The sequence below is a fragment of the Lagenorhynchus albirostris genome, chromosome 14 (genome assembly GCF_949774975.1).
Source record: "Lagenorhynchus albirostris chromosome 14, mLagAlb1.1, whole genome shotgun sequence".
NCBI lineage: Eukaryota > Metazoa > Chordata > Mammalia > Artiodactyla > Delphinidae > Lagenorhynchus > Lagenorhynchus albirostris.
In genome coordinates this window covers 60,353,098-60,365,545 of record NC_083108.1, presented here as the reverse complement: position 1 = coordinate 60,365,545, position 12,448 = coordinate 60,353,098, and the positions used below count along the sequence as shown (strand labels likewise).

General features: G+C 40.3%; 2 protein-coding genes across 29 annotated transcripts in view; one reads left to right on the top strand and one right to left on the bottom strand.

Moving 5' to 3' along the window:
* The window catches only part of PRELID3A (PRELI domain containing 3A), a 179,468-nt gene that overhangs the window by 82,223 nt on the left and 84,797 nt on the right, over nucleotides 1-12,448 (bottom strand). Inside the window, exon 7 of one of the 26 annotated variants that reach the window (XM_060170250.1) lies at nucleotides 11,998-12,104. The exons of 24 other annotated variants lie outside the window; for them this stretch is intronic. In XM_060170250.1, coding sequence (XP_060026233.1) covers nucleotides 12,092-12,104 — 13 coding nt within the window. In that variant the 3' untranslated portion in view covers nucleotides 11,998-12,091. Of the gene's footprint in view, nucleotides 1-11,997; nucleotides 12,105-12,448 lie in introns of those variants that run through there. One more of the 26 variants, XM_060170266.1, reaches the window with a different exon arrangement.
* SPIRE1 (spire type actin nucleation factor 1) overlaps nucleotides 1-12,448 on the top strand; it is a 208,016-nt gene that overhangs the window by 185,096 nt on the left and 10,472 nt on the right. For 2 of the 3 annotated variants that reach the window (XM_060170228.1, XM_060170229.1), the window contains 2 exons: nucleotides 4,056-4,143; nucleotides 8,847-8,989. In XM_060170228.1, coding sequence (XP_060026211.1) covers nucleotides 4,056-4,143; nucleotides 8,847-8,989 — 231 coding nt within the window. Of the gene's footprint in view, nucleotides 1-4,055; nucleotides 4,144-8,846; nucleotides 8,990-11,475; nucleotides 11,650-12,448 lie in introns of all 3 variants that reach the window. The other variant, XM_060170226.1, reaches the window with a different exon arrangement.

The following is a 12,448-nucleotide window of genomic DNA, read 5'->3' as shown; positions in this document are numbered from 1 at the left end:
TTAAACTGGAAAGGGGCTTAGAAATCTTGTTCAACGTCATTACTTTTCAGTGAGAAAACTGAGCCTCTAGTAGAGATAGAGACCAACTTTAGAAAGTCAGACAACTTTTCAGTAGCAGAATCCCTGCTAAACCAGACCTCCCAACACCAGATCTTTTTCCATCATTTTTTTCTCTCTTCCTAAAACTCTAAACCTCAGTGTTTCTTGCTTATCTTTAATAACCTCTGCTAGCCTGTCCCAGGTAACGTTTTAAAAGTCAAGATAAGCTTTGATTGGAGCTATATCAAAGCTTTCAGTAGGAAAACTAAGCAAAGGAGCTGTATCTATGCCTTCACTGGGATTCTTTTCAGGAAGAAGGAGATTTACCTTCCTGTTAAGTGAGTTAGGTGTCAGGCTGGCATCTGAGACGATTCTGGCAGCCTTCAGTGACAGTGCCACCCCGGGAGCAAAGCTGCGGGACTTCTGACAGTGACCTCATTGCATCCAGGACCTGATTAAGAGTCACTGGTCAGGACATAGAACTAGAAAAGGCCTAACTTAGTGTCAAGAACTAGAAAAGGCCTAACTTAGTGTCAAGAACTAGAAAAGGCCTAACTTAGTGTCAAGAACTAGAAAAGGCCTAACTTAGTGTCAGAGACTAGTAACTTGGATCAGACAATACGCAGACAATAAGCAAATTTCAGAAACCAGACCAGGCTGTAGAAAAGACTAATGTTAAGAGATGTCAGAGACCCATTGAAACACCTCAGCCAGGCAGAAAGTGTTTAGTCAACGGGAGTGGACATGACAGGGACACCACACGCTCCCCGGTTCCTTTCTGGGTGTCTCCGTGACTCCTCTGGGGCAGGAACTAATCCTGGTGAAGATTAGTTTTCTTTCTTTCTTCCTTTCTTTCTTTCTATGAAGTAAATACTTTATATATATAGTTGATGTATAATTTTATATGTTACAGGTGTAAGATACAGTAATTGACAATTTTTAAAGGTTATCCTCCATTTATACTCATTAAAAAATATTGGCTATATTCCCCGTGTTGTACAATATATACTTGTAGCTTATTTTATTTTATTTTAAAATTTTATTTATTTATTTGGCTGCATTGGGTCTTCATTGCTGCGCGGGCTTTCTCTAGTTGCGGCGAGCAGGGGCTACTACTCTTCATTGCGTTGCGCAGGCTTCTCATTGTGGTGGCTTCTCGTTGCGGAGCACAGGCTCTAGGTGTGCAGGCTTCAGTAGTTGTGGCATGCAGGCTCAGTAGTTGTGGCACACGGGCTTCGTTGCTCCATGGCATGTGGGATCTTCCTGGACCAGGGCCTGAACCCGAGTCCCCTGCATTGGCAGGCGGATTCTTAACCACTGCGCCACCAGGGAAGCCCTTGTAGCTTATTTTATACATAGTAGTTTGTACCTCTTAATCCCCTACCCCTCTATTGCCCCTCCCCCACTGCCCCTCACCACTGGTAATCACTAGTTTGTTCTCTATATCTGTGAGTTTGCTTCTTTTTTGTTATATTCACTAGTTTGTCATATTTTTTAGATCCCACATATAATTGAGATTATATAGTATTTGCCTTTCTCTGACTTATTTCACTCAGCACAGTACCCTCCAAATCCATCCATGTTGCTGCAAATGGCATAATTTTATTCTTTTCCATGGCTGAGTAATATTCCATTGTATGTATATGTGTGTTTGTGTGCGTGTGTGTGTATGTGTATGTATATATATATATATACCACATCTTCTTTAGCCACTCATCTGTTGGTGGACAGTTAGGTTGCTTCCATATCTTGGCTACTGTAAATAATACTGCTGTGAACATTGGGGTCCATGAATCTTTCTGAATTAGTGTTTTTGTTTTTTTCAGATACATACCCAGGAGTGGAATTTCTGGGTTATATGGTAGTTTTATTTTTAGTTTATTGAGAAATCACCATACTGTTTTTCACAGTGGCTAGACCAATTTACATTCTTGTCAGTAGTGTACCAGGGTTCCCTTTTCTCCACGTCCTCTCCAGTATTTGTTATTTGTGGGGTTTTTTTGTTTTGTTTTTTGATGATAGTGATTCTGACATCAAAATGACAGGTGTGAGGTGATAGCTCATTGTGGTTTTGATTTGCATTTCCCTGATGATTAGCACTGTTGAGCACTTTTCATGTGCCTGTTGGCCACCTGCATTTCCTGTTTGGAAAAATGTTCAGTTCTCCTGCCCATTTTTTAATTTTTTTTTATGTTTAATAGTATGAACTGTTTATATATGTTGGATATTAACCCCTTATCAGTCATACCATTTGCAAATATTTTCTCCCCTTTAGTAGGTTGTCTTTTCATTTTGTCAGTGGTTTCCTTTGATGTGCAAAAGGAAGTTTAAGTTTAATTAGGTCCCATTTGTTTATTTTTGCTTTTATTTCCTGTTTTAAGAGACGGATCCAAAAAAATACTGCTATGATTTATGTCAAAGACTGTTCTGCCTATGTTTTCCTCTGCATTTAGGTCTTTAATCCAGTTTGAGTTTATTTTTTTAATGGTAGGATTAGTTTTCAAGTAGTCTGAAAGTGGGTGCAGCTGCCTGAGGTGGGCGTGCAGGGCCAGAGGACCAACCACAGTTTCTGGGAGCAAATCCCAAGAGGCCCTGAGCCACACCCCGTCCCTGCAATGGCCCTGCCTGCCCAGGACAGGCTCTTGGCTGTTCTCAGAGCGGGGATTTCAGACCAGTAAGTAGTGGGGTGCAAGGCATGGACATGTCTCAGACTTACGTGAAATTAGGCTGTAAAAATGATTCTAGGGAAGGTTGGCTGAAATATGTGCATTGGGGATGGTTTCTGCTGTTTGTTTCTAGCTCCCACCTCATAACTACTGGAAAGTCCTGGTATGACTCTGTTTTTCTTTTCCTATGAGATACTCTTAGCTTTTATTTCCTTTTTGACCTTCCATAAGCAGAAGGGGATTATGCTAGTTCTTGCTGGCTTTTCTAGAGACTTGTGTGACCTCCAGCGTGTCTGGAGTGGGTCTTTGCTTACGTTGCCTGACTTGTTCTTGGTGTTGAGTATCAAGAATGCGGAGGTTGCTGCTCAGACTGGCTTTGTTTGGACTGTGCGGTTTACAAGGCTTTCTTCTTCTCTTGTTCCTTGGCCAGATCCTTTGTAGTGAGGTGTGTTCAAAACTAATGCTTTCAGCAGTAGGTTTTAGGTAAAGCCAGTTTTTAGTGAATGGCTAATGCTTAAAGTCACCTTAACTAAGTAGGTCAGAGAGAATTTTCACTATTTGTTTCACAGTCATAGTCATATATTAACCTAACTTTCTTGTATATTTAAAAATATCAGTTTTCTATACATATTATGGAAATAAGTTGTCTTCTAGTTAATGTATATCCCCTGTCACATAGTAAATAGTAAATTTTTCATGAATAAATATTATACTTTATTTTGGTATAGTGTAAAACAAATTAAGAAGGTCTCTTCTCACTGGTAGTAGGAATTTAAACTTTATTTGGCACAATGCAGACATTTTTATAGATTCATATGACATTTCATGAAATATTTGTTTTCATTCATTCAACAAATATTTATTCATTACTTAGTAAGTGATGGATTTCGTACTAGGTAACAACGATGAACACGATACACCACATCTACCCTTGTGGGGTTCCAAGTCTATTACTTTTATAAGTGTGTTTAATACTCCACTAATGATAATATTAATCACCATTTCTTGTGTGCTAGGTAATGTGGTAAGCATTTTAAATGTGTTCTCAGATCTGTCCTTGTAGTGACCTATGGAAATTATGAAACTAAGATAAGAAACTTGCTCAGTGTCACATCACTCTAATGAGGGACAAAGCCAGGGCACAACCCAGACATGTCTAATTTTAGATCCCTTCTAGCTTGTCTCCAACTTGCCTTGAACCTTTGACATTAAAATTTTGTGCCTCATGTTAAATATTTATGAGTGAACATTATTAATTAGCATGAGATCTCTCTCTCTCTCTCTCTCTCTCTCTCTCTCTCTCTCTCTCTCTCTCTCTCTCTCTCTCTCGTCTGCCTGTGCCTTTCTCAGGAAGAAACTCTGCCCAGGTCAGCCAGCAGCAGTGCACCTTCCTCATTCCTTGAAGCTCCCTTTCTGGAGGCTGTGTCTACAAGGAAGAGTGAGTATTTGTAGTACAAAGAACTAGTGTCAGATGCCTTAAAAAACATACTTGACCTAAAAAAGTGAATCCCAAAGTGCCTTGTTGTCATTTGGGGTAACTAGTTAATTAAAGAACTAACCCTGGAATTTCACTAGTTAGGAAGAGAAATGTTGTTATTTTCCTAGAATGACATCATAACATAGGGCTAAACGGGCAGTTGGGTCTCAGATTCTCACCTTATAACAAATCAGTCACCTTTGGGCTTACAGATAATAGTTGTAGGGAATAGGTCAACTGTCTGTATGTATTTTTTAGATTAATAACCTCCTTATCTAAATTTAAACCAGAAGCTCTAAATAATCACACTTGTTATCATCCCCCCTGCACCCACACCCACACCCACACACACACACACACATACATACACATCCTTACCCACGTACATTTGTAGATAGTAAAAACACCTTTATAACTCTTCAGGCAATACAGAATCTAAAGTTAAGTGATTTTTAAAAATACTATTGGTAATCTTTTCATTTATAAGATCAATATAAAGGATTAAAAATTATATATTAAAGGGGAGGATTCTGGGAAGATGGCAGAGTAGGAGGCACCAGAATTTGTCTTTCCACCTAGACAATAATTGCAGTGGTAGAATCTGTCTGATGTAATTATTTTTGGAACTCTGGAGTCTGTTGAATGCCTAAAACTTCCAGGGTTAACTTCAGTAGATTTCAGCTCATAGCACAGTGGCAGCTATTCATCCCCCACCCCCAGCCCCATGACAGGCAGCTATGTGCTGTTCTTAGAGCAGCTTGCAGGAGCCAGGGTGGACAAGAAGGACCCTGTCCTCCAGGTATTGGGGATCTGTCCTCTGATTGCTGATTACTGCTTCTGATTTCAAAAGTGCAAAGAGGCAGGCAGCCATTGTTGCCCTGTTGCTAGCTTCACCCCCTCCCCTCTAGCTGAAGTCATCTCCAGGGGATTTAAAGGGCTGGTGCCTTTCCCCCACTCCTTCATTTTTCATGTTTCCCCTTTTGAGAGTGAAAAGCCTAGAACATTCAAAAACAACGGCATATGCATATGGGAGGATTAGAAAGTGACTATGATTGCCCAGGGAATGGCTCATAAAAGACCTGAGGAAATGTTAAGTTTACACCTCAGGCTATCTTCAGAGATCAGCCTTCAACAGTAAGAAAAACAATAAACAAAAATAACAAAACCCTGGGGAAGGGGAAAATCTGACTTCCAGAGTTACCACATTGATAAATTCAAATGTTCAGTGTTCAACAAAAAATCAAAAGGCATATAAAGAAACAGGAAGATACGGCTCATTCAGAAGAACAAGATAACAGAAACAGGTCCCAGAAAAAGACCTGATGACAGATATACTAGACAAAGACATTAAAACAACAATTTTAAAGATGCTCAAAGAAATAAAGGACAATGTGAAGAAAGTTGAAAAAAACAATGTGTGAACAAAATGGAAATATCAATAGAGAGAAAACCTAGAAAGAAACAAAAAAGAAATTCTGGGGCTGAAAAGTACAATAACTGATATGAAAAATTCACTAGAGGCATTCAAAGACAGATTTGAGTAGGCAAAAGAAAGAATTAGCAAGTAGAAATTATCAAGACTGAAGATCAGAAAGAAAAAAGACTGAAAAAAGCAGAGACTAAGGGACCTGTGGAACACCATCAAGTGGACCAACATACGCGTTGTGGGAGTCCCAGGAGCAAAAGAGAAAGAAAGGGGCAGAATATTTGCAGAAATAATGACTAAAACTTCCTAAGTTTGATGAAAGACATGAATATAAATATCCAAGAAGCTCAACTGAGGTGAAGTCAAGAGACCCACACCAAGACACATTACAGGTATCCCCTGCTTTTCAAAAGTTCATCTTATGTCCCTTCACTTTTACAAAAGACCTACATTGATACCTGTTTTCACTAACTGAAAGAAATCAGCAGAGGATTTTTGCTTTTAAAAAAAAAAAAAGCTGAAAAGCAAAAGTAGTGTTCAGGGCTTTCCTGGTGGCACAGTGGTTAAGAATCCACCTGCCAATGCAGGGGACACAGCTTCAAGCCCTGGTCCAGGAAGATCCCACATGCTGCAGAGCAAATAAGCCCATGAGCCACAACTGCTGAGCCTGCACTCTAGAGCCCGCGTGCCACAACTACTGAAGCTCATGTGCCTAGAGCCCATGCTCCGCAACAAGAGAAGCCACTGCAGTGAGAAGCCTGCGCACCATAACCAAGAGTAGCCCCTGCTCACCGCAACTAGAGAAAGCGTGCGTGCAGCAACGAAGACCCAATGCAGCCAAAAATAAAAATAAATAAAATAAATAAATTTAAATCTCCAGCCCAGTTTTCTAAAAAAAAAAAAATTGTTCAGCCTTTGCATCAGGCCACCATAACTTTGAACTGTGTCTGTGAGCATCTGTGCTTTACCTTGATTTATTTTGTGCATTCGTTAGCAAGATGTGTCCTAAGGTATTTGCTTCTTTGCTTTATACCATTTCAGTTTATGAAAGGATTCATAGGAATACTCTTTCAGATAGTGGGGGAAACCTGTATATTCAAAATTTCAAAAGACAATCTGGAAACAGCAAGAGAGAAGAGTGTCATCACACACAAGGGATCTCAGTAAGATTTTCAGCAGACTTCTCATCAGAAACTTTGGAGGCCAGTAGACCCTGGGCCACTATATTCTAAGTGCTAAAAGAAAAAAGTCATTAACTGAGAATCCTATATCTGGCAAAACTGTCCTTCAAGAGTGAGGGAGAAATCAAGACATTCTCATATAAACAAAAGCTGAGGGAACTCAAGACCATTAGACCTTCCTTTCAAGAAATGCTCAACAGAGTCCTGTAGGGTGAAATGATAGGACACTAGACAGTAACTCAAAGCCATATAGAGAAATAAAGATCTCAATAAAGATAAATAGGCAATTATGAAAGCTAATATTATTATAACAATGGTTTGTAATTGTACTTTTTGTTTTCTGCATGACTTAACAAACTAATACATTTAAAGAAAAAAAGAACTATTAGTACAGAAGCTAGTTTTACTGTAACTTTGGTTTGTAATTCCAAATCTTGTCTTCTGTATAATTTGAGAGACTTAAGCATTTAAAAGAATTATTAGTCTGTTTGGGGGCAGACAATATATAAAGATGTAATTCTGTGACACCATGAACTGAAAGGGATGGGGACAGAGCTGTATAAGAGCAGAGGTTTTCTGTGTTACTGAAGTTAAGCAGGTATTAATCCAAATTATAGTGTTATAAAATTAGGATCTTAAATATAATCCCTATGGTAACAACAAAGAAAATAGCTATAGGATATAAACAAAAAGTAAATGAGAAAGGAATTTAAATATTTCACTATAAAAAATCAACTAGGGCTTCCCTGGTGGCACAGTGGTTGAGAGTCCGCCTGCCGATGCAGGGGACACGGGTTCGTGCCCCGGTCTGGGAGGATCCCACATGCCGCGGAGCGGCTGGGCCCGTGAGCCATGGCTGCTGAGCCTGCGCGCCCGGAGCCTGTGCTCTGCAGCGGGAGAGGCCACAACAGTGAGAGGCCCGGGTACCGCAAAAAAAAAAAAATCAACTAAACACAAAACAGGACAGGAATGCAGAAAATGAGGGACGAAATGCTATAAGGCATATAGAAAACAAATAGCACAATGACAAAAATAAGTCCCTTCTTACCAGTAATTACTTTCAATGTAAACGGATTAAACTCTCTAATCAAAAGACAGATATTTGCAGAATGGATAAATACATGATCCAACTACATGCTGTATACAAGAGACTCCTTGAGATGCAAAGACATAAACAGATGGAAGGTGAAAGGATAGAAAAAGATATTCCATGCAGAGAGTAACCAAAAGTGAGCTGGGGTGGCTACCAATTGATTAGAAATCAATAACAGAAGTAAAGCTCTGACAGCAGAAATGATTTCTGTTGTCCTCCTTATGTTTCCAAAATGTGAATCAGACCCTGAGACATTCTCCTTTTAAACCCTGTCCCCAAATATTCCTAGGCAGAGGAGCAGTGGCATATATAGTATTAACATTGAAGCTGGAATTTATTTTTTGAAATTTAAATAAAGCTTGATTTAAACCTAAGGATAAAATATCTTGATACACATCAAGAAGAAAGAGTTTTCATATTTTATTTTCAAAAAGAATGTAAAAGGAGGGTACACTTGAGAATTCTGGTATGATTTGACACACAGAATACATAATTTTTACATGCTTTTAAAATAAAGTCCAAGATCTACTTCTTGAATTTTTTGCTCTAAAAATTTTTTATTGAATACAAGTCTTTTGTCCAATTAAAAGAAAATTTAAATAAAGCCTGAGACTCTTTAACTGCAAAATTCTGTGGAAAATACCATGATGGCATTTGTATTACAAATCTGAGAGACTATTTATATTGTGTTTTATGCATGAATTTGAATGAATGTTAAAAACTGTTTTTTCCTTTTCCTTTCTATTTATGTAGCAAGTTTATCTTGCAAAGATTCTTCTATAACAATCCTTCCAGTATCCCCCTACGGACCTCCAATCTTAATATACCTCTCCAACAAAATAAACAGTTCATCTTTGAATGCAGTGTTTGTCACAAATGACAAAGGGTTTTCTGTTAGAAATTCAAAACTTAAGTTTTTTTTATAAGAGAGTTGATTTCAGTGTGGTTCATTCCGTTTCTTTAGACCCTCCGAAGTTCTTGCCCATATCCTCCACACCCCAGCCAGAACGACGGCAGCCACCCCAGAGACGACATTCCATTGAAAAGGAAACACCCACTAACGTGAGACAGTTCCTGCCAGCGTCCAGGCAGAGCTCCCGGTCTCTCGTAAGTAACCGACAGACTCTGCAGAGTAACTTGCGAGCAGTTAGAGGGTCTGGAATCATTAGCTTCCTTGAGAAACTTCCAAAAGCTAGACTGAACTTTAAATAACCTTACTGGTTTTTAGTAGCTAAAGAAAACCAAACCTAAGAGTAACCCAAATGAAGTCTAACCATTCTTTGTTCATTTAAAGTACTTTTTTTTTCCCAGAAGACTTATTAATGGTTGAAAGTATGGATATTTATTAAAGAAATACTTTCTTCCTTTCAAAGGGCATTAATCCACTTAAAAATTGTTGAAACTAAACAGAAAACTTAGTGAAGTCTGACTACAGTAGACTCTTTTATTGAGGCAGAAGTCCAAGGGGAGAATTTTGATCCATGAAAAACCATTGTTCATTGTTTTCAAGCATGTTTTGTGATATTGGAGCCAAAGCAGCTATTTGGACGGGTTGACAGTTTTTGCTGTTTTCCGGAGACTTCCAGGCTCATGTAGGGGCTACTCATTTCTCAGACAGGGGATGTGGCACACAAGGCCCTTCCAGGAAGAGCTAACAGGTCTGCCAGCCAGAGAAAGCCTGCGAAGACTCTTTCTGTCCCACTTGACTTCTAAAATACTTGTAGGCAAGATGCAGGGCTTCAGTCAATAATTCTACCAGCAGCCAACCTGATACCTAATTATTCTTCAGATTCTCATGAATAAAACACTGGACTACACTCAGTCCATACTTTTAGGCTGCGATGAATCATCAGGGGTTCAAATGAAGCAATGACAGAGGTCCCTCTGTCCAGGTGAAGGGAGATAGTATGGATCTTGTGAAGAAACGAAGTTTGAACCATGCTGATAGTGTTGAAATTTGATCAGTCTTCTCTATTCCCAAATAATGTGATTAAAGAACTAATGATTTCATGGCAACTCCTGTTAGGATTCCTCTAACTCCTAAATAATCACCACACACTGATATATGGTGAAGTACAGCCTCATCAGTGGTTTACCAACTGAAAAACAGAACTCTGACCCACCAGGTTCAAAGTTTAAAATCCAAAGACTTTTGTCAGTAAGTTATTTAGCAAAATACACAGTTATTGTCACAACTGGAAAATATTGTCACAACTGAAAAAGAGAGAACTCCTTTTTTTTTTTTCCCACAAGTCCAGCGATTAGGAGATTCTTTTCTTCACAGCTTTTCCTAGAAGTCAGTTTAGCATTCAGCTGTGTACCTGGCCTTGTGATCATATGACATCATTGTTGAGGTTAGGCTTAAATTTTAAAATTATCAGTGTAAAGAAACTGTCAGATCGGGCTTCCCTGGTGGTGCAGTGGTTGAGAGTCCGCCTGCCGACGCAGGGGACACGGGTTCGTGCCCCGGTCCAGGAAGATCCCACATGCCGCGGAGCGGCTGGGCCCGTGAGCCATGGCCGCTGAACCTGCACGTCCGGAGCCTGTGCTCCGCAACGGGAGAGGCCACATCAGTGAGAGCCCCACGTAACGCAAAAAGATAAAAAAATAAATAAAATTAAAATAAATAAAAAAGAAACTGTCAGATCAACTACAAGGATTTTTTGGCTAGTGATGAAAGCTTTACCAAGAAAGGCCCGTGAGGTATATATTTCCTGGTGAAGGGGAACTCAGTGTGTGTGTGGTCCGGCTGTCAGTTTTTTATGGAGAAGGAGAGGAAGATACAACCCACATGCCATGGCGGAGAAGGGGCTCAGTGAGCAGGCAGGGGAGACCTGTGGTCGGCACAGAACTCTGCCCCCGAAGTGCCTCTAGACACCAGCTGAGACAAAAGAACCTCCAGGTCAAAGTCCTGACTTTTCTTGCCAGTAGTTTATCTTGGGAAATCCATAAAATCACACTCCTTTAATGGTAGTGCCATCTAGCTTGGTAAGTATTGTTTTTAAAAGTATGATAATTTAAAATTTTAGCTATGTTTTAGAAAACATGGAAATGTTTTGTATTTATAAGCTCTCAACTAAAAATGGCAGAAATGTCTTTGTTGTTACTGATTTTCATTTTTATTGTATCTTCCTCCCTTTCCTTAGGATGTTGAAAGTGTAATTCTTTTCATCATTTGGTCAGATGAATGTGGATGACGCCTCTAAATGAAGGCGACTTGTTTTTAAGTACCGACCGGGGGAGGGGTGGCTGCGTGGTGTATGTTTCTGCATTCGCCTCTGGCCTGCATCCCACCGAGCCCTGTGCAGGAGACTCAGTGTTCACAGGACAGCCGAGTTCCAGACAGCTTAAGTGTTGCCGTGTGAACTCTGAGGTTCTCTAGGCATGGTTGGGCTCCTGACTGATACATGTGGATGCAGACGATGGCATGGACTTGCATGTGGAATCTACCATTAACATCCTCCGTGGTGTTTCTGTTTTGTTTATTTTTGTTTCATGCTCTGTAATCGCTATTTGTAGGTCACTCATATTCAGCATTATTTTCTCCTTTTCTTTTTCCCCTGCCGTTTTCTTTTCCTTTATCTATTGTTCAGGTTCCTAGGATAACCAGAGTATGGCCAACGACACCTTTCCGACCGCTTTTTTCTACCCTTCAAACAGCTTCTCTGCTCGGCTCTCACCCTTTGGAGGCAGCCTTGTTGGGGGTAGCAGGGGCTATGTATTATCTGTGTGAGAGAGCTTTTACCAGCAGGTGGAAATCCGCAAAGGTTGGCCTCTTTCTGCTGGTTCTGGGAATTATTTTCCTCTCTGCCTCTTCGGCAGTGATCCCTCAGCTACCGCACTCTGCAAAAATTAACAGCTTAGATGGACACTTTGCTTCTGTTGATTCCAATCTTTGGTAGATGCGTAGATCACACCATGATCTAAATTGACGGGACGACAGTGAAAGGACAACAAACTCAGAATGCAGCGGCATCAGCACAGAGGAGCTGTGGGCGGTGCTTCTGAGCCCCCTGATTGAACCATGTCCCCCCACCCCCCACCCTCCAATCAGGGCCTTCCCCCAGCCCAGGGCTGCCCCACCCTCAGAAGAGCCGTTGCCCATACACTCAGCTGCCTGGCCAGGGAGGCTCGGGCACTCTTTCTCTTCTCCAGCACCTTTAAAGCTGTGTTGTGATGGTCAGGATGTTATGTGGTTGTTATGAAAAATCACCGTGCTTCTCTGTAGAGAGAAATTTGAAGTTTTTTTAAATTGATGTGATTATTTAAAATATTTTAAATAATTCTCATTTTGTATTGTTTTTGAGATTTTCATACAGAATACATTTTTTAAAGGAAGTATAATAGTTTCCGAACTTAAGTGGGATAAAAAGCCTCGGACCATATTGAGGTTTCCCCTGCCCCCAGTGTGACCCAAGCTGCTGACCTGCTGACCAGGTGTCAGCAGCCGCCCAGCCCGGCTCTCCACCATCCTGTTTACCAGACCTGTCCTGGATAAGCAAACCAGCAGCTGGTTTCTTTTTCTTTATGACCCAGCTTGGTTTAGAAAAGAGACTGAATGTAAAT